Source organism: Pistacia vera, unplaced genomic scaffold (genome assembly GCF_008641045.1).
Source record: "Pistacia vera cultivar Batoury unplaced genomic scaffold, PisVer_v2 Contig749, whole genome shotgun sequence".
Classification (NCBI taxonomy): domain Eukaryota; kingdom Viridiplantae; phylum Streptophyta; class Magnoliopsida; order Sapindales; family Anacardiaceae; genus Pistacia; species Pistacia vera.
This window is the reverse complement of record NW_022196611.1, coordinates 448791-472808: the sequence shown is the minus strand read 5'-3', so window position 1 is coordinate 472808 and position 24018 is coordinate 448791. Positions and strand designations below refer to the sequence as shown.

Sequence of the window (24018 nt, the reverse complement as noted above, 5' to 3'; positions counted from 1 at the left end):
TCCCCGCCATTTGTTTCTATCATTTTCATTTTTCCTCTAGGGCTCAAAACTCTCCCTCTCTCAAATTCGCCCTAATTCCCCCCAAATTCCCCTCCGACCCCTCGCTCTTCATGCTTTTCCTCTGCAACTCGCCGACTCACCGGTTAATTACTTAATCGATGAGCAGCTTTACAAGTAATTCAGCTTCGGGCTCGGGCTCAGGTGCGGGCCCGGCCTCCTGGGGCATCGGACTGTCCAACACCATACACTCCGAAGTAGCTCCGTGCTTGCCGTTGCCGTCGCTTCAGGTCTTCTGTGGCGCGACGGATCCGGACCTCTGTCTGTTCGATGAAGTGAGTACTGGTAGTTATGGTAGTTATAGGTCGTTGAATCGTCCCGAGATTCTCGCTCAGTCCAGTCGAATTGCTGATCTGCTTCGCGAAACCGATGTTTCTTATTTGTAAGTGTTGAGTTTTTTCTTTTTAATTTAGTGCAAATAATAAGCAAGCTAAACTTTAGACTTTTTTTTTTGGAAGAAGAAGTTTAGGCGATGTGTTTGATTCTGAAACTGTAAATTATTTTTGTTTGCTTATTTGTTTCTTTAGTGTAAATTATGACGAGTTTAAGTGTTGACTGGTATATAGTTTGAATTTGTAATTTTAAGTTCGTTTTATTGTTGTGCGTGAATTATTTGTGTTTTAGTATTAAAACTAGCAATTTGAAAGTTAAACGTCTTTTTTTTTTTTTTTTAATTTAATTTTAAAATTTAAGTCCTAAGTTACTACGAGTTTGAATTTTGACTGTATTTGAATTGCTACAAAGTTCTTTTTGAATTTGGATGCAAAAGTTTGACCATAACTGGTTCGTTAGTTAGTATTTTAGTGTAAAATTCAGTGTTATCAATGCTTTGTGTGATGTCATGTTTATGCTTTGTTTAAGCAGCTTAATTATGAGCAAGTCAGAATTGCAAACTTTTTATTTTTGAACTGAGGCGACATGTTTCCTTTTTGAACTGTGTATGCTTCAGTGTAATTGATTTTATTTGTTTGTTTCTGTAGTGTAAATCCTATGAGTTTGAATTTCTACTGTATTTGAATTTGCTTCTTAGTGTTTTCAAATTTAAATGTAAAGTTTTGACCATAATGTTAAGTAAGGATATGAATTGAGAAACATAAGCTTGATTGCAGTTATCGATTTCTTGGAACAACTGTTTGGAAGTACTATTTAGACAAAATTTGATTTATTATATTGATGGATGAACTAAGCATGTGTATATTATGCGATTTCTGTAGAAAATTACTGGCAGAGTAGTGGTTTTCTTTAATGTATGGTTTCATTTGTCTCTCTCTCTCTCTCTCTCTTTCTTTTGTAGGCATCTTAGAGACCAGCTAAATCCAGTTTCGTGTAGCTATGTGGAGCCCTTAGAACTTCACAACCAAGTTCTCCAATGTGATGCTGAAGCTTTTGAGTATGTCACTCCTGGTAAACAAAGTATACTCGGTTGCTCTGTGTTTTTCTTTTTTTAATTTGTCCTAACCTAGTACATTGTCTGATGCTACATTAAGTATAATTACATTTGATGGACTAGACCAATGTCCCCTTATTCTGATATAGTTTTAGGGAAAAACTACACTTACAATCCAATCTCACAAACTTTCTCTCATAACCCCGACATGATAGCTCGCAATTGGTTAGCTCGTAATAGGTCCTGTCTGCTTAATTACGAGCTGACCAATTGCGAGATGTCACCCCAAAAAAGTTTGTAAGATTGGGTTGTGAGCTAATCTTTATTGATAGTTTAATGAGGGAAGCACTTTAACATTAAAATTTATTTTAAATTTTGCAAGGGATAATTTTTTTTAACTTATGTAGTATCTGCATTAAGCTGTCACTTTTTCAATTGAGGACATGGATGAAGATTAGTGGCAGCTTATGACAAGTTGCCAAAAGGGAGTTGTTCTGTTGGATATATAAGTCTATGGGTTTTGAAAAAAACTAGAGGTACAAATGGATTACTAATTACCATCAATTTACCGAAGTTATCTAGAATTTATCATTTTAATTATGCAGTTGCCATGTAAAAGGGTATGTTCTAATATGGTTATGAAATGGATTATTATTTACAATGAAAATTGTTGAGCAATCAAAAAACATGTATGATTGAGTAACCTGTTCTTGTGAATAACAATGCTGGTTAGGAGAATTTTTGTTTTTTATAAAATTTTATGTATGAAGAAATGCAAGAAGGTTGGTAAAAATGATTTACTTGTGGGAAACTACACATATCGTTCTTGTCAATGGATTAGGTGAAGTCCTTTTGTACATTTTGTTACAAGTGCTCACAACCCAATCATGCCTTCATTTTAAATGAGTTATAGTGGTTTGCTTCATAATTCGTTCTAATTATTCAGCTCTATTTAAATTAGTTTCTCTTTGGAGATTTGGAATATTAGCAAATCATACCCCAATTCATCTAGATTGATGTTAGTGGTCGAACGGGCCATCTTGGCTTTGGTGTTGGGTTGCAAGATTGATGGAAACAGGTTTATTTTACACATCCTTATGCATGTAAACATGCTACTTTTTGTGCTACATGCAACATCCTCTTATGCCTAGTTATTTAATCACAGTTTCCATCAGTTATTCATATTATGTATCTGCTATAGTTGACAGTAATCTATCAAAGACTACTCCAAGGGGTTTTGTTTTGGCTTCTGAGCAGACTTTTGAATGGAATCAGCCTGAGCTTTGACTCATTATTTATCTTTAAAGAGCTTTGCATGGGTAGATACATTCTTTTTTTTCCCATCCAGGCCCACCTTTCTATTATATTTCCAACTTAGTACATAGTTTGTTGCTGTTGCCGAAGGTATATATTACTGTGAGTGTTGAGGTTCTGATGGAATCAAATTGTTTCATTGTTAACCTACTTAAGCAGGAATTTACAAATTCTATAATTATAATAGTCTTGTTGCTATGTTTGTTATTTATGCATGTGCCTTCTCCCCTCCCTTTGTGGTGTACTGTTACTTATTAAATGATCTTAGCAGTTGCTGTGCTTATTGTTTATTGCATTGTTCAAGTTTCTCAGGTCAAATTAAGGAGCAAGTCTCTGGTCGTGCTGTTTTTGAAAGGAAAGACTCTCGGACAAGTGTACCTGTTACAAGTTCTGGTCCGGTTGTTTTTGAAAGGAAAGACTATCAGACAAGTGTACCTGTTACAAGTTCTGGTCCTGCTGTTTTTGAAAGGAAAGACTTTCAAGCAAGTGTACCTTTAACAAGTGGTTTCCAAAGGGATTATAATGAATCTCAGAATCACCAGCTCAACCGTGTTCTTGTAAACGTGTGTATACAGTTTGCTTTTCCAGTTGGTGATTGATTTTAAATCTGTCTAGCTAATATAGAAGTTGATATTGCAGGAAATATCCACATCATCTTCCAGGAAACCAAAAGTCAAGAAGAGAGCTGGTAATGACTTCTCTTCATCAGCTCAACGAGATCCTACTGAGCTTCGAGGTTGGTCTTCTTGGTTCTCTGTTTCATTTGTCTTATTGTACTCTCTCTCTGGATCCTCCCCCCTTATATTTTGATAAATATCATTATGTTGTTTCTTTTTAGATGCTGCCGTTGAGAGCTTCTGTGAGATGTTGGAGGACTTTTGTGGCAGAGCTACAACTCCCACTGATGATCAGAATGAACCTGAGTGGTTATCTTTACCTGTTGCTGACATTAGAATGCTTGTAAATGAAATAATGTCCGTACGTGCAAAGAAGCTTCTACATTTGGTTTCAGTAGATATTCTTGTGAGACTATTACAGGTCCTTGATCATCAAATACATCGAGCAGAAGGTTTGTCAATTGATGAACGAGAGCATGTAAGTTACTCTGATCACTTTTTGTTAGTTGTTCTGCTGGTTTGTGATTATCATTTCTTCAAAATGGTTTAGCACAACATCCATTCTTCTGGTTCTGGGTTGTCACTTGAAGATTGGAAATATTTAAAAATGATTTCTGTGTTTATTTAGATGATAGTTTACTTGCTTCCCTTTCCATGGCACATGCCTGTCAGAGACTCAGATAATGGTGTTGTATGTTCTAGCATCCAACTCTTCGCCTAAGCTGTCTTTTTTGATAACTCACACATATTTACTTCATGCCAATATTTTGTGAAGTTTTTAGTTCTGTAATTGCGATATCACTGCCTTCTTAAATATTTATTTTTTCTTTTAATGATATCAATTAGTTTGAGATGTAACAGGCTGTTACATTAATTTCATCTCATTGATATTACAATACACTGATTCAATTTACTTAATAAATTGATTATATTTGTTCCTAATATATTATGGTGAAAATTTTTCAGCAAGATTCAGGTGCAGTTGCAACGGTCTTTTGTGCCCTGGAATCGATTCATGCAGCTTTAGCAGTAATGGCTCATGATCAAATGCCAAAGCAGCTTTACAAGGAAGAGGTACACCCTTTACTTTTTCTTTTTTTCTTTTTTTTTTTTTTTTTGGTTAAATTCAGTAGTGCTTTACTTATATTTACCTGCTAATTTACTTTCTTTATGTTACTATGCCTTATTGTGATTCTCTCTGATCTATAAACCATGATGATGGATTATACTATGACTCTACCAGATCATTGAAAGGATTTTGGAGTTCTCGAGGCATCAAATAACAGATGTTATGTCAGCTTATGATCCAACATACCGTGCTCTGCATAAACCAAGTGAAAATGGAGCATTTGAAGGTTGGCATTCTGATTTTTCCAAGAAGCTGAATTTCTCTGTTTTCGAATTCCTATGTCTTTTGCTTTTGTGTGTTCTGAATATATCATATTATCTCTAGATCCATTTGTGTATAGATTATTACCTCTTTTTGCGTTTTTTGGGCCTTCTTTTCTGCTATTTGATATTGAAGCAACCATGTTTTGTTTTAGAATTCTGCAATTTACTTTCAGTTTTTTCCTACTGAGTACGTATTCTACAATCTGTTTTCCAGCTGATGAAGATGAAGAATTTGATGCTGACTTTGGTTCGTCTAGCAAGAGAAGACGCAGTATCAAGACTGTCAAAGTGAAGAAATCTGCTTTGAACAAGTGTGCTTATCAATATGCTGTTTCTATACACATTGAATATTTAACTTTTTTAGTTTATTAGAAGTCAGATTTCTTATTGTTTATATTTTTGCCTTTTCAGGGTCTCTGGTGCTATGAATTCCATACTTCAGAAGCTCTGCACTATTCTTGGTTTACTCAAGGATCTGTTGTTGATAGAGAAATTATCTGATAGTTGCATTTTACAACTGGTGAAGACAAGCTTTACAACATTTTTGGTGGACAATATCCAGCTCTTGCAGTTAAAGGCTATTGGTTTAATAAGCGGGGTAAAATTCTATAATGGATATATACCAACTTGTGTGCATACATAATAAATATGTGGTCATGCTGTAATGCTGTTTTTCCAATCTCATATTTTTTGCCGATGGTTCTGCAGATATTCTACTCATACACTCAGCATCGAACGTATGTGATAGATGAAATACTTCAGCTTCTTTGGAAGTTACCATCCTCTAAGCGAGCATTGAGAACGTATCACCTGCCTGATGAGGAACAGAGGCAGATTCAGATGGTTACTGCATTGCTGATTCAGTTGGTTCACAGTAGCGCAAACCTCCCTGAAGCTTTCAGGAAAGCATCGAGTGGTAATTCCATCTTGGAAGTTTCAATTGATGCTATTTATCCCACCAAATGTCATGAAGCAGCAACAGAGACATGCTGTCTTTTCTGGACGCGTGTTCTTCAGCGCTTTACAAGTGTAAAAACTCAGGATGCCAATGAGCTGAAAGTAATGATGGAGAATCTTGTCATGGATTTACTGACAACATTGAATTTACCAGAATATCCTGCTTCTGCTCCTATTCTGGAGGTGAGATACATATAAACTATATTATGTTATTTAGTATTTGCATTTTAGTTTTTCTATTCTAAGGAACTATCATTTGCAGGTTCTTTGTGTCTTACTGCTTCAGAATGCTGGACTGAAATCCAAAGACATCTCAGCACGATCAATGGCCATTGACCTTCTTGGTACCATTGCTACCAGGTTGAAGCAGGAAGCTGTCCTCTGCAGTAGGGACAGATTCTGGATATTACAGGAACTGATTGAGGAGGATAATGTGGACAAGAATTACGCTAAAGATGCATGTTCTATTTGTTTGGATGGAAGAGTTGAAAAAAAGTTGTTTGTATGTCAAGTTTGTCAGAGACTTTTTCATTCTGACTGCATGGGGGTAAGAGAACATGAAGTACCCAATCGTGGTTGGTACTGTCAGTTTTGTCTCTGCCGGAATCAACTTCTAGTATTACAATCATACTGCAAGTCACAGTGCAAGGATGATGGAAAAAAGAGTCAGAATCAGTCGGAAAACAATTCTGAAGCTTCTGATACAATTACAAAACTTGAAATTGTTCAACAGATGCTCTTGAATTACCTTCAAGATGTTGTCTCTGCTGATGATATTAACCTCTTTGTTCGTTGGTACATACTGAACAAAGCTTTTTCATCGCAGGATTGTGTTTGCATTGATACTAAAGGGAAGATCATTTATCTGCAGGTTTTATGTGTGCCTATGGTACAAGGATGACCCAAAATCTCAACAAAAGCCCATGTACTCTCTTGCTAGAATGAAATCTAAAGCAATAGTGCGTCAATCTGGAACTGTTTCATCCTTGTTGACAAGGGACTCCATCAAGAAGATCACTTTAGCACTAGGGCAAAATAATTCTTTCTCTAGAGGCTTTGATAAGATTCTTCAAGTGCTTCTTGTGAGTGATTTTTTTTTTTTTTTTTAATTATTTACTAGTTAAGATAATATTTACTCTTACTTAATGATTTGTCTCCAGGCTAGCTTAAGGGAAAATTCTCCTATAATCAGGGCTAAGGCTTTACGAGCGGTAATGGAAATGTTTCTTCTTAAGTTAAATATTTTATTGGAAAATGAATGTGCTGATGGTACTGAATCTCCTTTACTTTTTCCCTTTATTTTATGTGATGGGGAGCAGGTTAGTATAATTGTGGAAGCTGATCCTGAGGTGTTGTGTGATAAACGTGTACAATTAGCTGTTGAAGGAAGATTTTGTGACTCAGCAATATCAGTAAGAGAGGCAGCATTGGAACTTGTTGGCCGGCATATTGCTTCACATCCCGATGTTGGTTTGAAGGTTTGTTTAATCAACTGTATACATCCTTATATTTTGTTGGAACATTTTGATGGTAGATTGAAGTTATTAATCACTATTGCATTGTTCACCAAAAAACTTTGGGTTATGTGGCAGTATTTTGAGAAAGTAGCAGAGAGGATAAAAGATACAGGAGTGAGTGTCCGGAAAAGAGCAATCAAAATCATCCGAGATATGTGCACTTCAAATACTAACTTCTCTGGATTTACAACTGCTTGCAATGAGATCATTTCTCGTGTTAGCGATGATGAATCAAGTATTCAGGTAACTCAGAACCATTGATGTCCATGTGATTTTACAATTGTATTGCTAAATAATTTACTCTTTGCTTCCTGTGTAGATCGTTTCTTATGATCTTGTAGATATATTGCTACCTGAAATGATTCTGTTTTACTTCTTGGCAAACAATGTTGAGATAATGGTTTTGTCTTCCTAGTGCTGACCAATCAAAGTTAAAATTAATTTTCATTTGTGATGAGTATGTTTTGTGACATAAGAGAGAAGTTTGTACTTTATATCGTATATAAGGAATCTGGACCAGAGCTGGAGCAAGAGGGCAAGGCTCAGAAATCTGAAATCTTTTCAGAATGGCTCCAGAACACAAAATTTTCGCATTATTTTTTATGTCTGTATCTTTCACATTTATATTGGGATTCAGTTGTTTCGACTGCCCTCAATTTGCAGAAAAGGAAATGGAAAAATACCCAATAAACCAATTTTGCTCTCTGAAGTCTCTCCTCTTCCTTTGCTGCTGAAATTTTACAAATTAAGAGCAAAATTTTTTTATTAGTGTAAAATTCTGTATGAGGCAAAATTTCAAATACATGGATTCAATAGCTTTAGTAGGGGAATAGGACAGATTTTACTTTCGTAGCACAGATCTGTGGTCTAAGCAAACTGTTGTGTACAGTTGTACAGATTGCTTGGTTTAGGGGGGAATAAGCTGATGGCTTTCTGTGAGCTTATCAAGTACCTTACTATATGGGTTTGTACTAAATTTTCTGGATTGCTCTTCCCTTAGTGATCTTTTTACACTGGGAAGTTCCATGGAGTTGTTAAATTGGCTCACAAGAAACTTATTAGACTATGAGATGATAAATTATTGGCATCTTGCTTACACAACAGTAAGCATCAAATTCTGTATGAAATGTTGGTTCCCTGACACTTGTTCCTAATATTTACTCTTTGCTTTTCTACAGGATCTTGTCTGCAAGACATTTTATGAGTTCTGGTTTGAGGAACCTTCTGGATTGCAGACTCAGTATTTTGGAGATGGTAGTTCTGTTCCATTGGAGGTTGCTAAGAAGACTGAGCAGATTGTTGAAGTGTTAAGGGGAATGCCAAATAATCAGCTTCTTGTCACTGTCATTAAGCGCAACTTGGCCCTTGATTTTTTTCCACAGTCAGCTAAAGCTGCTGGGATCAACCCTGTTTATCTTGCATCAGTACGTAGACGATGTGAATTAATGTGCAAGTGCTTATTGGAAAAAATATTGCAGGTATTTTCTTAGCTTGTTCATACAGTACTTTTTGGGACTTGGCTTTGTTTATTTTTAAAATTTGTGTTGAGAAACTTGTACATGGCCAGGTAGAGGAAATGAATAGTGAGGGAGTGGAGAATCGTACGCTTCCTTATGTGTTGGCCTTGCATGCATTTTGTGTTGTGGATCCTACACTTTGTGCTCCGGATTCTGACCCCTCACAATTTGTCATCACTTTACAACCATATCTAAAGAGTCAGGTTATCTCAATTCTATCTTACTATGATTTATATTTGATGGCATTGTTTCTATGAAATGAATCAGGATAGGTGTGTGTGTATGTGTGTGGGAAAAAGTTATTTGTTTAGGCAAACTCAAGTTTCTTTTTTAATGCTTTTGGTTTGTTGGGTTGAATTAAATTTATACAGAATTGCTTATGTTTGAAGAATAATGGCACCTTGCTATTCCCTTGCAATATTTCTTTGGTGGTTTTAATCTAAACAATCTTCTTGATGGCATAGCCAAGAGGATTTCTTGAAAGTATTTAATGGGAATTCATGCAAGAGAATTCTATGTCTCTATTTCTTCCAATTTTCACTTTCTTGATATTGCCGTCATAAGCAACTACATTTGCAAATTCTCAACTGTTGGGAGCAGTGGCTGACCTTAATTGAATTTTACTTTTGTCCAGGTTGATAACCGAGTTGTTGCACAGTTTCTGGAGAGTATTATTTTCATAATTAATTCTGTCCTGCCCTTGATTCGAAAGTTACCTCAAAGTCTGATTGAAGAACTTGAACAAGACTTGAAGAACATGATTGTACGACATTCTTTTTTGAGTGTTGTCCATGCTTGCATAAAGTAGGTTCAGCTTCTCTCTCTTTTACTGATTGCAGTTGGCAGTTAATTTGTTGCAGTGACTTCAGCATGTGTATGTGCAAATTGTTTTGTTTGCATGAGAAATTTCCAATTCTTCAAGGTTTAAACTTTTTGCTAACAATTACAAGCTTTTTTAATTGGTCGTATATGGAGAGAAACTGTGAACTCTTTCATCTATTTATTTTCCAATCTTGGGCTGTGTGTGTGCATGTGATGCGTACAGGCCAGTGGTTGGTGTGAATTAGCATCTGACCAATTTTTTTCAAGCTGTCATGTGTTCCATCCCTTCAGAAAATAATCTTATCCATAGTTTCATAATTTCTTATGAGGCTTTATTGTTTTCTTACATAGGTGCCTGTGCTCTGTGAGTAAAGTATCAGGAAAAAGTTCGAGTGTTATTGCATATCTTATTCAGGTTTTTTTCAAGTATTTGGATGGCCAGAAGTCTGACAGCAATCAGGTTAGTTGGTTTATCAAGGTTGAATATATTTGTTTCATTGATTCTTTTTATTCTCTGCATCAACTTTGTTAGTATCTGACATCAGTGCTACCAACTTCTATTTCCTCAATGCTTTTTTATCGAGGAATGCCATGTTAAAATCCTGATGCATATCATTTGGTTGCAGATTTTTTTAGTATTTTGTCTTACAAACTTGTTTGGTCATGGTCATCATATACTTCCTACATCTTTTATTTTGTCTGATAAAGAAACTATGTACTGAATCAAATTGTATGTTGAGATTGTTTTTCCTCCTTTTCTTCCCATCAGTTTCAGCAAGTGGGGCGGTCTCTTTTTTGTCTTGGATCGCTCATCCGTTATGGGAATTTTTTGTTAAGTACCTCAAATGACAAAAAATTTGATGTTGGTAGCAGTCTTAGTTTGTTCAAAAGATACCTTCAAATGGACGATTTTAGTGTAAAGGTTAGATCTTTGCAGGTATGCTCTTTTGTGCTCTACTTTGTTCATATAAATATTGCTTTTATATTTGCCGTATTCAATTTTTTTTTTTAATGGGATTTTTGTAGGCTTTAGGCTTTGTTTTGATTGCTAGGCCTGAGTATATGTTGGAGAAGGACATTGGGAAGATATTAGAGGCAACATTAGCACCTTCTTCTCATATCCGTCTTAAGGTAAAGACATACCATCCCTTTTGATATATTCTTTTCATTCAATAAGTTCTCAACTCACTCTGTTGACCAGATGCAAGCATTGCAAAATGTGTATGAATATCTACTTGATGCGGAAAGTCAAATGGAAACAGATAAAGTCAGTAATAGTGAAGTTCAATATGCGGCAGAAGATGGCAGTGTGCCAGTTGCTGCTGGTGCTGGTGATACTAACATCTGTGGAGGTATAGTTCAGTTGTACTGGGATAAGATTTTGGGAAGATGCTTGGATGCTAATGAACAAATTCGCCAGTCTGCTGTCAAGGTGAGAAGCTAGGGTTAGTTTTTATTATATTATTATTATTATTATTATTATTATTATTATTATTATTCTAGGATCTCTTTTCTACGATAAGGAAGAACACTATGAACCTGGCCATAGGTTTTAGTCCGTGGTTATTAGATGGTTGATACTTGAGAAATTAGGTCTGTGGTTATATTTGGCATGCTTTGTGCTATTATTATTTAATTGAGTTTTAAGTTTTTATGTTGTCATTGTAGATAGTGGAAGTTGTGCTACGCCAAGGTCTTGTTCATCCTATTACTTGTGTTCCATACCTAATAGCCCTTGAAACAGATCCTCAGGAGGTGAACTCGAAGTTGGCGCATCATTTACTGATGAATATGAATGAAAAGTACACTCCTCAGATGCTTCTGGTGTTTCTCTATCCTGTCTATTACTTTATGCTTTCTAACAAAAAACCTCATTTCAGGTACCCTGCTTTCTTCGAAAGCCGTCTGGGGGATGGCCTTCAGATGTCATTTCTTTTCATTCAGTCCCTTGGTGGTGGTTCTCCGGACAGTCTAAACCAAAAGTTCCAGTCCAAGGCTGCAGGAAATATGAAAGGGAAATCTGATGGTGGCTCTCTAAGCCAAGCCAGGCTTGGAGTTTCTCGAATTTATAAGCTTATTCGTGGAAACAGGAATTCGAGGAACAAATTTATGTCATCTATTATCCGAAAATATGATAATCTTAGCTTGGATAATTCAGTTATCCCTTTTTTGATGTGAGTTTTAATTGCCAATCTTAAAATTCTTTTATGTCAGTTGTGAAAAATGACTTCAAAAGTTGGTTCTCTTTACAGATACTGCACAGAAGTCCTTGCTTTGCTCCCATTCACATTACCTGATGAACCCCTTTACTTAATCTATACTATAAATCGAATTATACAAGTTCGGGCTGGCACACTCGAGGCAAATATGAAAGCCATGAGTACAGGTTTGTTACAAAGAGATGCACAGAAGACTACGCATGAGAATGGAATGTTTCAACAGGAGTCATATCAGCGTGTTTACAATCATATCACTGCAATGGATTTGAATGGGACGATGAAGGAAGAGCCAGCTGCTGAGCCTATTTTCTATCAAATGACATCAATTGACTTGAATGGGACAATTCAACCAGAGCCCATTGTTCAGACAATCTCACATCATACTCCACCAATGGAGGCAAAGATGCATGATACAATTTCAGTTGAATCTTGTAGAATATCTGAAGAGGATCTACAGAAAATCCAGGTACTGCATGTAACAAAACTGAAGTTTTGAAAATTATAGAGAAAAAAGAATTCAAATCTATGCTTATATTATGCCCTGGAAAGAGCGGGTTTATAACATAGAAATCTTTGCTTACACTTGTATAGCACATTATTTTTGCCCAGTTATATCTTGAATTTTTGACATTGGGTTCACTGGGGTGGTTTTCAGATTGACTCGATTGCTGCTACTGCTTTGCAACTACTGCTGAAGCTGAAGAGGCACCTAAAGATTGTGTATAGTCTGAATGATGCCCGGTGTCAGGTAAAGCATAAAATTCTATGGGCCGTTTTTCAGTATGAGAGTCTTTACTCTTTTTTCTTTATTTTATTTTTTTTTTGATAATCCAACTACGAACTTATGTTATCTGACATGTTTACTTATAAACCAGGCATATTCTCCGACTGAAGTCCAAAAACCTGGAGAAATCCTTTCTAGACAGAGCATTGCCTTTGACATCAGTGATATACGTGTCACCTTACCATCTACTTATCAAGAATTTATACAGAGATACCAGGTAAGAAGATTGGGGAGCGTATATATCTTTTTTTTATTGGTCCAACAGTACTTACTGATCTCTCTGTGTATCATTTCTTACCATGTTCTGTCACCACCCAGGAATTCAAAAATGCTTTAAAGGAAGATACTGTTGACTACTCGGTTTACACAGCAAACATCAAAAGGAAGCGACCTACGCCCAGAAAAGGGCCAAGATCTGGACGAATGACTGGTATGGATGATGAAGATGGTTATAGTGACGAAGAATATGGAGTTGGAGTTCGGAGGATGAATAATAGTGGCCGAAAAGGTAACAGCTATAGAAGGAGATAGGCAGGGAGGGATGGTAGTTGTAAGTACATAACCTCTAGGCTAACATGTACATTATAGGAATAGATACAGGATAGGATGAAAAAGTAAGGAAAAGAATAGAAATGTGGAAAACAGGAGGAGGAAAACACGGCGCAGCCTGGAAATTTATTGGGTCTGTTAGGAAACCGAGTGTTTTCTGAATCTGTTTCCAATATGTAATTCGCCTGGCATTAGAGTCATTATATGCATTCTTTCTTTATATGAAATTCAACCCTGTTGTTTTTTAGATTGGTTTCCCATCACGTATTAAGATTGTAATTTTTTGGAAGAAATGTATTAGTGGTGGCTCAAATGCGATATGAAATCATCTTTATCACCTTTCATATTTTCACCAAAACGCATTTGATCATTTGATTTTGATCTCGTATTGTTGAAATTTGGTTTTTCATTAGAGTAATTTTACAGTCATCGAAGGTTGCGCACCGAATCTGTGCATCGAATGATGTGGTAAAATCTTGATCGTTGATTCATTATCAATTAATATTAATCAATGGTTAAGATTTTGTCATGTCATTCGGTGCATAGATTTGATGCGCAATCTATAATTTTTGTTTTCATTATTGACATATTATGACAAACTGGATCTCGTAAATTTCACTTGCCTCTTCTTTAAATATGTTTCAATGCTACTTAACTTTATATATTTTGTGCTTTTTAATTTTGAACCTCTTCTATCAAGTTTGGTTTAGAAAATTTAAACCTTTGATCTGGCTACATTAGAAGTCGTGACTCGTGACTCTTGATTTTATGATATCACAATTCACAAATAGAAATGAGAATTATCACAATTGTAATATATAACAAGCATCACATACATCCTCGACCTTTGCTCTATATTTCTCTTTACCTTCTTCGTCTCGGAAATTTAAAACGAAATAGAAATGCGATTTTTACTAAGAATTTGACTAATTCGTAAGATTAATTGTTTGATAATTTTGAATTTTGATCAGGCAGAACATGTTCTCACCCAAGGTTTGGTGAAATGACACTTTCTCACCCATCAAGTTTTCAAGTTTTAAAACGATACTTTCTCAATCGCACTCATTGATGATTTGCACTTGGCCGAGTGCGAATTAGTCGAAATAGCACCCAACCTTCTCACCACAGTCTTCTCACACAAATCAACACAAGATCTCAACCCTTATTCAAATCAACACACATCATTCAAATAAAAATTTTAAAAACTAAAAAAACAATAGTCGGATGGATTCGCGCTTGGCTAGGTGCGATTCCGACCAATTCGCATCTGGCCGAGTGCAAATTAGTTAAAATTGCACTCAGCTAAGTGCGATTCGAACAGTGGCGAAAGGCAAGCGCGCCAACAATCGAGCACTGTCACAGTGAGGGGCTGCCGGCGTGTGGAGAGACAGTCAACATGTGCACCAACTATCCCGCACTATCGCATTGAGGGACTACCAAACAGTGACAGCGAGAGGAGAAAACAGTCGACAGGAGCTTGCTCAATCGAGCACGCATTGAGGTGGCGTAAACATTCTCACTTGGTGACGGCATAGTGAAGGCCGATGGGTTTTGGAGGTGGAGGATTTTGGGGCGGTGGGATGGGGGCAAGGATTTTCTAAGTTTATATGTAGGGGATAAAATGATATTATTACCCTCTTGACTGTTTTTTAAATTTACCATTCTGTCCTTCAGTTAAAATTAACAGACAATGGGTGGGAAAGAGTTGTTTCGTCAAACCTTGGGTGGGAAAAAATGTCGTTCTGCCTTCTGACAAATTCTCATCTTTCCCTGAAGATGAGAATCAGAATATATAAAAATAAAGTGGCATGTTTTACATAACATAGATATAAGGCGGCAATGAAGCTTTCGCTACCCAACAAAATAAAAGAGAAAAGAAACGGACTTAAACTAGCATCAACAATGTCCATAACAACTCAAATCTTCTACATTTTAAATTTATGTTTACTTCTTAAACATCAAACATTTATAATAAAATTATAACGACCTTTACTCCCACCAAATTCAACAAAAGTTGATTAAATTAAAGATTACAGAGTGATTTTGCAGCAAGACTAGAGATATTTGAGAACCCTATTATGATTAAACCTCGGGATACAGTTTGTTATCCCACCATGTTCGATGAAGGCACTTGCCAATTGTTTCAGGGTACAATAACAAAAAGAGGCTGCAGTGGAAAAATACAAGAGAAAAGTTTTAAACGTTTAGATATGAAAGAGAGACGGAGAAAAGGGGAAAGAGGGAGAGAGAGAGAGTAATACCGTGTCTACGCTGACTGGTTTTCCATCGTCTGCTAATACCTCAGCTACAGTCCCAGATTGATCAGCCTGAGAAACAATAACGATAATTTCAAATGAGTATTAATGATTTATATTACATCAAGTCGCCTAAGCAAACATCTTTGCATTATGTAAAAGAATACTAGAGAAGCAAGGTCTAATCTTTGGCCAAACATGAACTCAACAAAACAAGAGAAATTAAGAGATAGCATTTCAATATTTTCCTAACTTTGATAATAGCCAATATGTGACAAACATTTGATGGCGTGATTGGGAGAGAGATTTGGCAAATTTCTGGGATAGAATGAAACACAATGTGGGATATGGCAATGGAAAAGAAGTAATCCGCACATCGAAATAGAAATATAAAAAAAAATTAAAAATTAGGAGGAAAAAGTAGTACGACATGAAGGGAGAGGAAAAGAGAATATACCTCAATTTCATTCATCAATTTCATGGCCTCAATGATGCAAATGACTTGACCTTTCTGCACCTTATCTCCAACCTGGAGATTAAAAATAAGTATTACAGGGGGCGAAAAGAATCATTTCATTCAGAAATTATTGACGAAAGATAATTTATACTTAATGACCGAATTAAGATCCACTCTGATTTTGCATATTAACTCTTATAGGGTAGGCTTACTAACACAAGACCTTACCTTAATAAATGGTGGTTCACCAGGTGCCGGGCTTCGATAAAAGGTACCAGCCATGGGGCATTTCAGTGGTGGGTGAGATGATTGGGCTGGCTTTGGTGGTGCAGGTAAAGCAGGTGCTGGTGCAGAAGCAGCAGGGCTTGCAGCAGCAGCAGGAGGGGAAGCAGGGGCTGCAGGTGGAGGCTGCGCATACATTAAATGGGGCATAGCAGGTGGCATTGAGACAACAGGTGCTGGTTGCTGCAAAGCTTCTTTTTTCCTGATTATCAGCTCACAGTCGGATTGCTTCATTTGAAGCTCCATAATATCTCTTGAATCCACAAGCCTGATCATGGAAGACAATATCAACTCCAATGAACTGATATATATTTTGCATAAACTAATAAACATGGATGACGCCTAGAAATTAAGACTCTTCAACTTACTTGACGAGGTCTGATACTTGAGTAATGAATGCTGCAATTGCTGATGCATCAGGAATTTTTTTTTCCGCAGATTCGACTTTTCCTTCCGATGATGGAACTTCAGACTTGGGCTTGTCATTTACTGGAGCACAGTTTGAAGGCTTCTCGGCAATAACCTTAGAATTAATAGTTACGTTTAGCATATGCTGACAATGTTTTCTATTCAAATCCTACAAATTTTCAACTTCCAGAAAACAACTCACCTCATTAAGCTTGGCATGTGCTGTCCAGAGAGCAGACTGCTTCCTGCTAGAGCTCTACAAAAATCAAACAATTTGATGAACAATCAGAGATGCAGGTGATTTGCCATGACAATAGTCTATACAGAGTACAAAGAGCATACTTAATAGAAAAGAGCAAGAAATATGTATATTGAAATCTTTTCACCCACCAAAAATCTGAACCCGTAGATAACAGACTATATGAGATTCAAACACTAGGTGAGAACAAAAATCAGTGGTAACAGCACTTTTGCTAGCCTTACTTAGAATCATCAAAAATCATTTTAATCCAAAACTGTCCCCTACATAGATATATATAGAGTACTTATAACTGCAGATGCATCATACCCAGATTGAGATCAGCTCACAACACCAGATATTCAAACTCTATGTATATTGTCCATATGAAAAACCAGATTTGAACCATGAAAACTTCCAAAATTTTCAATATTGTAATCTCTCGTTATAGAGGCATGATACATAAATAGTGACACAATTTTTTAAACACTAATTGATCAAACCAATACACCTTTTTTTGAACTGTAGAGATTATATGCTATACTATATATATCAAATAAAGATTATTTTTGTCTAGCCTTAATATATTATTTCTTTGCAAAGAGTAACAAAAATGTCAACACAATGCCATAATAACATGAAAGACTTTTAGCTAAACTTTCCACAACTAGCAAACCCAGAGAGGCAATTCACAATATTTTACTAAAAAACTAAAAAACCCTCAAAATAAAATAATTTTTTACAATAATTGAAACGAAAAACAAACCGAGAAAGACAAATCAAACTCCTGCATTACCTGAAGCCCAGAAAAAGCAGAAGAAGCAAATGACAATGAAGGGTTGGACTTGGAAGCATTGTGAAATGAAACAACTTTCAATTGCTTTTGGCTTTGTTGTTGTGATCCAGTGGCACCAGCAACAGAGATCTTAGGACAAGGAACAGAGATGGAAGCCATTGAATAAAGTGTGTGTTTTTTAGGACCCAAAAAGGAATGAAAACAGATCCAGAAAAACACAAACACAGAAAATGTCTCTACTTTATACTTTGGTTTGTGTAGTTGTGAAGGGGTTGGAGTTGGAGATATGTAGAGGAGGAGATTGAGAAATGTGGCGATGAGAACAAAGAAAAAAATAAAATAAATGAAAATTTAAAAAAAAAAAAATGAAAGAGTATTAAGAGAGTTTCGATATTTCCAATGAAAGGGGCGAAGACAACATGGGAATAGTGTTTTTAACTAACTTCAACAACAATAACACATATGGGGGTTTGGGTTTTTATTAATAAAACAACACAGACTAAATGAAAGTGAAAGATAAAATGAGACGGCGTTGTCGGGTTTGTGCCAGGTGTGCTTCTGATAGTCTAGGTTAGATCAGAGATCTGCACAAAGATGGCTGCCACCACTACAACTCAGCTCATCTAAAGACAATTGGGTTGCTTTGTTGTAATCGGATCCCACTAGAGAAAATAGAAATTGGAGCTTTTTTTTCATTTATTTAATAAATACGTAATTTATATGAAGCATGAGGCAACTAATAATATTTTGATATTTACGTATTTACACGTGATATATAATATTTTTAAAGTTTGGGATAGGAACCAAGAATTTCAACCAGAAAATGAGCTTTAAATGTTCCTATTTCTTCATGCTTTGGTGATAGAAAGTCAAATCAATCGATAGAAAAGAAAGACAGGAAGCACACATCAACAAAAAGGGCGTTGATGAAATTGCCGCATCTAGTTGAGTTGGTTCAACCACCTTTATAAAGATAGAATATTGGCCTTAATTTGAGCAACTATAAACTATAAAGATCAAATGAAACCCAGCAGAGAAAAATTACAGGGGCATAACGTATCGTGGATCCAATCAACTGAATCACAATAGTTACCGATGGTTAATTTGTAGAAACAATGTTATTTTACCGGAGGATAACCACTGTCTCAACCATAATTAGATTATAGTCCAGTCAACTTTTGCGTAACTTTACCCCAAACTATAAATGGAACCTAACTTGGAAGCCAGTTGTTGGGGAATAAATGCACGCAACACTAAGATCAATGGCTGCTGAGCAAAGAAGGTTGAGATGCAGCTCAAAGTATCAACAAAAAGGTGTATTATTTTGCACATTACAGCTCAAAGCAATGAAATTTTTCCCTTGAAAATCAGAGAGCCTCTTGTAGACAGCTTACTTATTTCTGAACAATTATAAAGTTACAGAAGCAAGTGCCTAAGAAAAAAATTAATTAAAAAAGCCAGCCCTGAAGCCTCTCCAAGGACATTGATTGTGTAAAAATGCAACAATAAAAAATGTTTGCAACCGGCCAAGAAGGTAAAGCTGCAGTAAATAAAAGTAGAAAGATAATCTAGTATCGGTTCCAGTAGGTTCTGCGTCTGAACCAGTTGTAGTCGGGCAAACCCTGGATGGGTCCCATTGCGGCGATTGCAATATCCTGCAAAAAACGCAAAGTTAACAACCCCACTTTGACAAGCAAATTTTCATCTCAAAAGAATACTATTCAATGGTTAAATCTTTTTTCTTCATTATAGCATGTGATAAGAGGATAGGTGAGAAAATAGTTCCTACCCTATCATAAATAAATCTGTTGGCTGCGCGTTTGATTGTGCTTGCATCAACAGCATCAATTCTAGCAAACAATTCAGCAAACGGGATTCTACGACCATATGTAAGTAGCTGCAAGCACACGGAGACCAAGTTGAATCAGAAGATAGATAATGACACAACATCATGACAAGTTCCTTTTAATTGCTTAGTGGTTTTGATAGTTGCTGAAACAGCTCATGCAACCAAGTAAAAAGAGAGCCATCACAGCTTGGTAAATCTAACTAGGAAGAGAGCAAATAATCCACAAGCTCTTCGGACTTGTTTCTTCATATATTGCCTCAAGATGAATAAGAAAAAAAATACCTGACGTCCAATATCTTCAGCTACAGGGCTTGTTCCATCGATGTGAAGCAACAAGGATGACTTCAACTGCAGAGAACATACCAGTAAGAGCCATGAATGAGCATAAAAAAATAGATAAAATCACTCGTAGGAGAAGCAGAGAATAAGGTTACATCACATATGAAGTATGCACATTATACAAATTTTACAAATACAAACATGCATCTGCTAGGAGAAAGAAAATTAGAAAGGATAACACGTATGATAGTCCAATGACAGATAATCCCTAACTTAGACAAAGAAGATTATGCCTAATAGACCATAAATTTAACTTCAATTATCATTTGAACTTGAGGCTTCTCTAAATTTGAGAACATCGAAGCCCAAGTTTTAGTTGAAATCTAAAATCCAAAGATGCAAAATATCAAACACTACCTGATTACGTGCACGAGTGACATCAGCTTCTGAAACTCGGTAAGCTAACTTGGTTGTCTCATACATTATTGCATAGGCTAAATCGTCCAAGCAATCCGGCTGGAAACAAACCAAAAAGAAATTAAACTCAATCAAAATGTGATAGGAAGAATATTGTCTAAGAGATCTAATTTATATAAAAAGTCAGAACTGTAGGAACATAAATGATTGTAAAGGCAGATGTGAACCTGCCAATTAATTAAAAGACAAGTATTGACAAAATTGCTCCACAGAATCATTGAGAATCTTAAACCATTGATCAATAAGATTTCAGACAAAATGGTTTGCTTTGTGTATGCTACATATAAATTTGCAATGAGAATGTGTAAATGTTTCATTCATACGGAAGTAGGTAATACTAATCACACTTAATATTTTAATTCCCACATAAATTTCTTTTCCACAACAAAAAAATAAAATAAAATAAAAATAAAAAGAAAAATAAAAATAAATAAAAAGAAAAATAAAAGAAAAAAAAAGGGAGAGAAAAAGAAAAGTACAGTCACAAATATGTGAGTAACACTAATATAATGCCAAAAATAGTTTATATTGTTATCTCAATGGCTAACAAAATTCAGAAAAACTTGTGTACAAAATCTGCAAGTCAATAACAAATAAATGTTCAGATTTGTTTCAATTTCAAATTGTTATGCAAAGGGAAAAAAGAAAATTGAGTCAACACTTGAGCATAGACACTTTAAAAGAAGAAAATTTTCAAGAAAGTGACCTCACCTTAGCAACTGCATAGACACCAAATAGACCGGTGTCTTTATAGTTGGTGTTAAAGGCCATCATACTTTCCGCAATTTCATTAATGCCGACTCTTTGTGCCAGCTCAGAGCTGTCAAAAAATTGTCAGAAGTTATCAAAACAAGAATACGCTAAAAGGAGACATTGAAGCATACAAATTTAAAATCAGAATACTCATACATTACATGCAACAGTAAAAAACTCACCCCATGTGCTTTCCGCCTACTGAACTTTTATTCCATGAACCCAGCATAGCCTGCATTACCATCAAGGCAATGGAATCTGGGTCTGTCCAAGATGCTCCAGCAAATGCAACAGCAAATTGTGCCAGAGGAATATCATCGTCAATTATTCTAACCTGATTTCCCCCACCAATATTCAAAAGGAGCATTTTAGAGATGAACATTTACTACATAAATGACAGTATTTCAAGCTATAACTCCCACCTCAGAACCAGTAAAAATTGCTGGTTCTTTTGCAACTAGTTGAGAAGCAGTAGTTGGCTCAGATGATAACTTTGTGAAAAATTTCTTCACTTGCTCCACAATATCCTCATGCTTAACAGCTCCAGAGGCAGCAATCACCTAAAATGAAGTTCAAGATTAAAGAGAATATAACATAACATTAAAATAATTTCTGTAGACCAAACTATAAACATAAAAATAACAAAGCTTCATCAGTTGTCTCAGCACCATTCTGGGAGCAGTGTAGTGTGTTTGAATATAGCTCTGAAGATGCTCCTTGGTAATTGCCTTGATGTTCTGAGCAGGTCCAAGAATAGTTCTACCTAAAGGAGTGTACTGGAATGCAGTTGCATGCAAATGGTCAAAAATAACTTCCTCGGTTTGCCCCTCAACCTGCAGCAATTAAATAATTGAATGATTTACCACATGAGAAAAAAAAAAAAAAAAAAAAAAAAAAAAACTTCTGGGAAAGCACTACATAAAATATTTTCGCGTAACATACAAAATAACGCACTATTGATTACATATAAGACAAAACGACAACAAACATTATACGCCATGTAACAAAAATACTATTATTGGCAAGATCAACAACCACCATTTATCCACTAAAAACCAAATGAAATGGCAACATCCAAGTTTTCATCCATCTCAATATGAATCAATTAAACCAAGCAAACACTTAGGTACATTTTAAAAACCATACAACTCACAAAATTACAATGATTTATACATATAAAGGAGAGCTGCATATAATTTATATACACTCCAAAAGCATTCAGAGACCCCACATTTAAAATTAGCAACAATTATTAATACCACCCAGGCAGATTAACACTAAATTCTCACACTATCAATGAAAACCTTTAAAAATAAAAAAAAACGTGTTCCAAAAGCCAAATCAATTAGGGAAACTCTCACTTTAGCATGAACACACCATACTCACCAAAAATTGAATCCCAACAACAACAGCAAGTAGTAAACATTAGCATGAACACCATGCGAATGTTAAAACACATAAACTATGAACTAAACCAAGAACTGAAACAGTATTCATACTTTACAATAACAATTGTCATATGTAAATTGTCCTATATTATTATAAAATCAACAAAATTAATTAAATACACTGACCCATGATTTCAGTTAAATTAGATCAGTTGATCAAAAGTTGGGATGACAGCAAACATAAACATGAGCAACAGCTCTTCATGAGACTATTAAAACATATATTCTATCAACTCCAGTACAACAACACATGTCAAAACACCATAAATTCTTATATCACCAAACAAAACCAATCAAGCAACTACATTGACCTCCTCCCTATCTCCAAAAATTAAATCTTTAGCAAAGTACGACTGTTGAAACTCAAAAAGTATCAACTAGACCAAAAATTTATACATTATGAACACTCTAGTCAACAAAATCATCCTAAATTCTAATAATATCAACAAAACCAATCAAATTAAATCCACTAACCTCCTCCATTTCTCTCAAAATCACATCACTCTCCCGAGAAATTCGTGGCTGCTCAAACTTCGAATTCTGCAAAATATCAGCTAAAATATCCAACGCCCTGTTCACATCCTTATCCAAAACCTTGGCATAATAAGTCGTCTGTTCCCTACTCGTATAAGCATTCAAATGCCCCCCCATGTTCTCGATCTCCTCCTCCAAACCCCTAGCGGTCCTCCTCTCCGTCCCTTTAAATATCATGTGCTCCAGGAAATGCGCTGTGCCGTTAGTCTCGTCCGTCTCAAACCTCGACCCAGCATCGATCCAAACCCCAACGGTCGCCGTCTTAACGGCAAGGTTCGACTCGGTGGCAACCCGAAGTCCGTTGGGTAAAGTCGTGATCTTTGTCTCGGGAGACGAGAGGATGTGCGTGTGAGAGGTCAAAGTCGGGTGCGGGGATCCATATTTGAGGAAACGCACGTCGGGGTTCTCTAGCTGCTTGAGTTTGGACTTCACGGATTCGGCAAGACGGTCGTAGATCATGGCGGAGGGGGGCGGCGGGGAGGGAGGGGCGGAGGAGGGGGAGTGAGCGAGAGGGGCGGCGGAGGAGGAGGATCGGACGGTGGTGAGGACAGTAGAGGAAGTGGGCCGGTGAGAGCGACGAGCTAGGGTTAGGAGGTGCTTAAAGGCCGGGGGGGGGGGGGGGAGGGAGCGAGAGGGGCGGCGGAGGAGGAGGATCGGACGGTGGTGAGGACAGTAGAGGAAGTGGGCCGGTGAGAGCGACGAGCTAGGGTTAGGAGGTGCTTAAAGGCCATCGTTTTGGCTCTGGTTTACGGGCTGATTTTTTGGGGGTTTCACTCTCTGAAATTATAGGGTTTGGTGAGTGAAAGAGTGATGGGTGGATGGGCGAGCAAGTGGAAGAGAAGAAGGGAGAAATAATAAAAGAGTTGAAAATAATTATTTTGTCGGGCAAACGGCACCGTTTCTTATGTTCTTCGTTCAGCTAAATTTGAGTAATTTATAATAGTAAAATAAAGATGGGTTATACCATGGTAATTATTTTCTGAAACTACAATCTTGTAAATATTTGATTTTAATTTTTTAATTGGTAATTTATTATCGATCAAGCTTAAATTGAAAAGTTTAATTGTCGATTTTTAAATATTTTTCATTAAAACTTTTCATCAAAATAAT

The 24018-nt window shown here is 36.3% G+C and overlaps 3 protein-coding genes across 6 annotated transcripts; 1 reads left to right on the top strand and 2 right to left on the bottom strand.

Moving 5' to 3' along the window:
- LOC116115618 (sister chromatid cohesion protein SCC2) lies at positions 1-13379 on the top strand. Of its 3 annotated transcripts, none has more exons than XM_031401750.1 (28): positions 1-439; positions 1352-1447; positions 3063-3321; positions 3398-3494; positions 3597-3853; positions 4342-4449; positions 4619-4730; positions 4982-5078; positions 5179-5365; positions 5476-5907; positions 5987-6519; positions 6596-6806; positions 6885-6935; positions 7044-7202; positions 7317-7484; positions 8420-8719; positions 8809-8961; positions 9393-9562; positions 9932-10040; positions 10350-10517; positions 10607-10711; positions 10782-11012; positions 11249-11382; positions 11461-11754; positions 11833-12265; positions 12455-12547; positions 12675-12800; positions 12902-13379. In XM_031401750.1, exons 1-28 carry the CDS (start codon positions 159-161, stop codon positions 13112-13114), a joined length of 5577 nt encoding a protein of 1858 aa, XP_031257610.1. In that variant the 5' UTR covers positions 1-158; the 3' UTR covers positions 13115-13379. The 3 variants fall into 3 exon arrangements, with proteins under 3 accessions (XP_031257610.1, XP_031257609.1, XP_031257611.1); XM_031401749.1 differs by having other exon boundaries at positions 1352-1461; positions 3071-3321; XM_031401751.1 differs by having other exon boundaries at positions 305-439; positions 3071-3321.
- A 1562-nt stretch (positions 13380-14941) lies between these two features.
- LOC116115634 (biotin carboxyl carrier protein of acetyl-CoA carboxylase 2, chloroplastic-like) lies at positions 14942-18259 on the bottom strand. 2 transcript variants are annotated; one of them, XM_031401770.1, is made up of 7 exons: positions 17539-18259; positions 16737-16790; positions 16495-16649; positions 16073-16394; positions 15845-15916; positions 15394-15459; positions 14942-15299 (listed from the first exon to the last, which is right to left on the bottom strand). In XM_031401770.1, exons 1-7 carry the CDS (start codon positions 17725-17727, stop codon positions 15276-15278), a joined length of 882 nt encoding a protein of 293 aa, XP_031257630.1. In that variant the 5' UTR covers positions 17728-18259; the 3' UTR covers positions 14942-15275. The 2 variants fall into 2 exon arrangements, with proteins under 2 accessions (XP_031257630.1, XP_031257631.1); XM_031401771.1 differs by having other exon boundaries at positions 14945-15299; positions 17569-18256.
- Positions 18260-18993: 734 nt separating this feature from the next.
- On the bottom strand, positions 18994-23509 carry LOC116115638 (probable mitochondrial-processing peptidase subunit beta, mitochondrial). Its single transcript, XM_031401776.1, has 9 exons — positions 22849-23509; positions 21595-21759; positions 21349-21486; positions 21109-21260; positions 20885-20993; positions 20114-20212; positions 19700-19765; positions 19358-19465; positions 18994-19223 (listed from the first exon to the last, which is right to left on the bottom strand). Exons 1-9 carry the CDS (start codon positions 23365-23367, stop codon positions 19137-19139), a joined length of 1443 nt encoding a protein of 480 aa, XP_031257636.1. The 5' UTR covers positions 23368-23509; the 3' UTR covers positions 18994-19136.
- Positions 23510-24018: the final 509 nt, after the last annotated feature.

Excerpts from the sequence above, each read along its gene's own strand:
- LOC116115638 (XM_031401776.1), bottom strand. The coding sequence starts at position 23,367 with ATGATCTACGACCGTCTTGCCGAATCCGTGAAGTCCAAACTCAAGCAG. Across the intron at positions 21,760-22,848 it reads TTTTGAGAGAAATGGAGGAG|GTTGAGGGGCAAACCGAGGA; the intron begins GTTAGTGGATTT and ends TAATTGCTGCAG. Across the intron at positions 19,466-19,699 it reads CTGAAGATATTGGACGTCAG|CTACTTACATATGGTCGTAG; the intron begins GTATTTTTTTTC and ends GTGTGCTTGCAG.
- LOC116115618 (XM_031401749.1), top strand. The coding sequence starts at position 159 with ATGAGCAGCTTTACAAGTAATTCAGCTTCGGGCTCGGGCTCAGGTGCG. Across the intron at positions 11,755-11,832 it reads TCAGTTATCCCTTTTTTGAT|ATACTGCACAGAAGTCCTTG; the intron begins GTGAGTTTTAAT and ends TTCTCTTTACAG. Across the intron at positions 12,548-12,674 it reads TGAATGATGCCCGGTGTCAG|GCATATTCTCCGACTGAAGT; the intron begins GTAAAGCATAAA and ends CTTATAAACCAG.
- LOC116115634 (XM_031401770.1), bottom strand. The coding sequence starts at position 17,727 with ATGGCTTCCATCTCTGTTCCTTGTCCTAAGATCTCTGTTGCTGGTGCC. Across the intron at positions 15,917-16,072 it reads GTGAACCACCATTTATTAAG|GTTGGAGATAAGGTGCAGAA; the intron begins GTAAGGTCTTGT and ends TTTAATCTCCAG. Across the intron at positions 15,460-15,844 it reads AATTGATGAATGAAATTGAG|GCTGATCAATCTGGGACTGT; the intron begins GTATATTCTCTT and ends ATTGTTTCTCAG.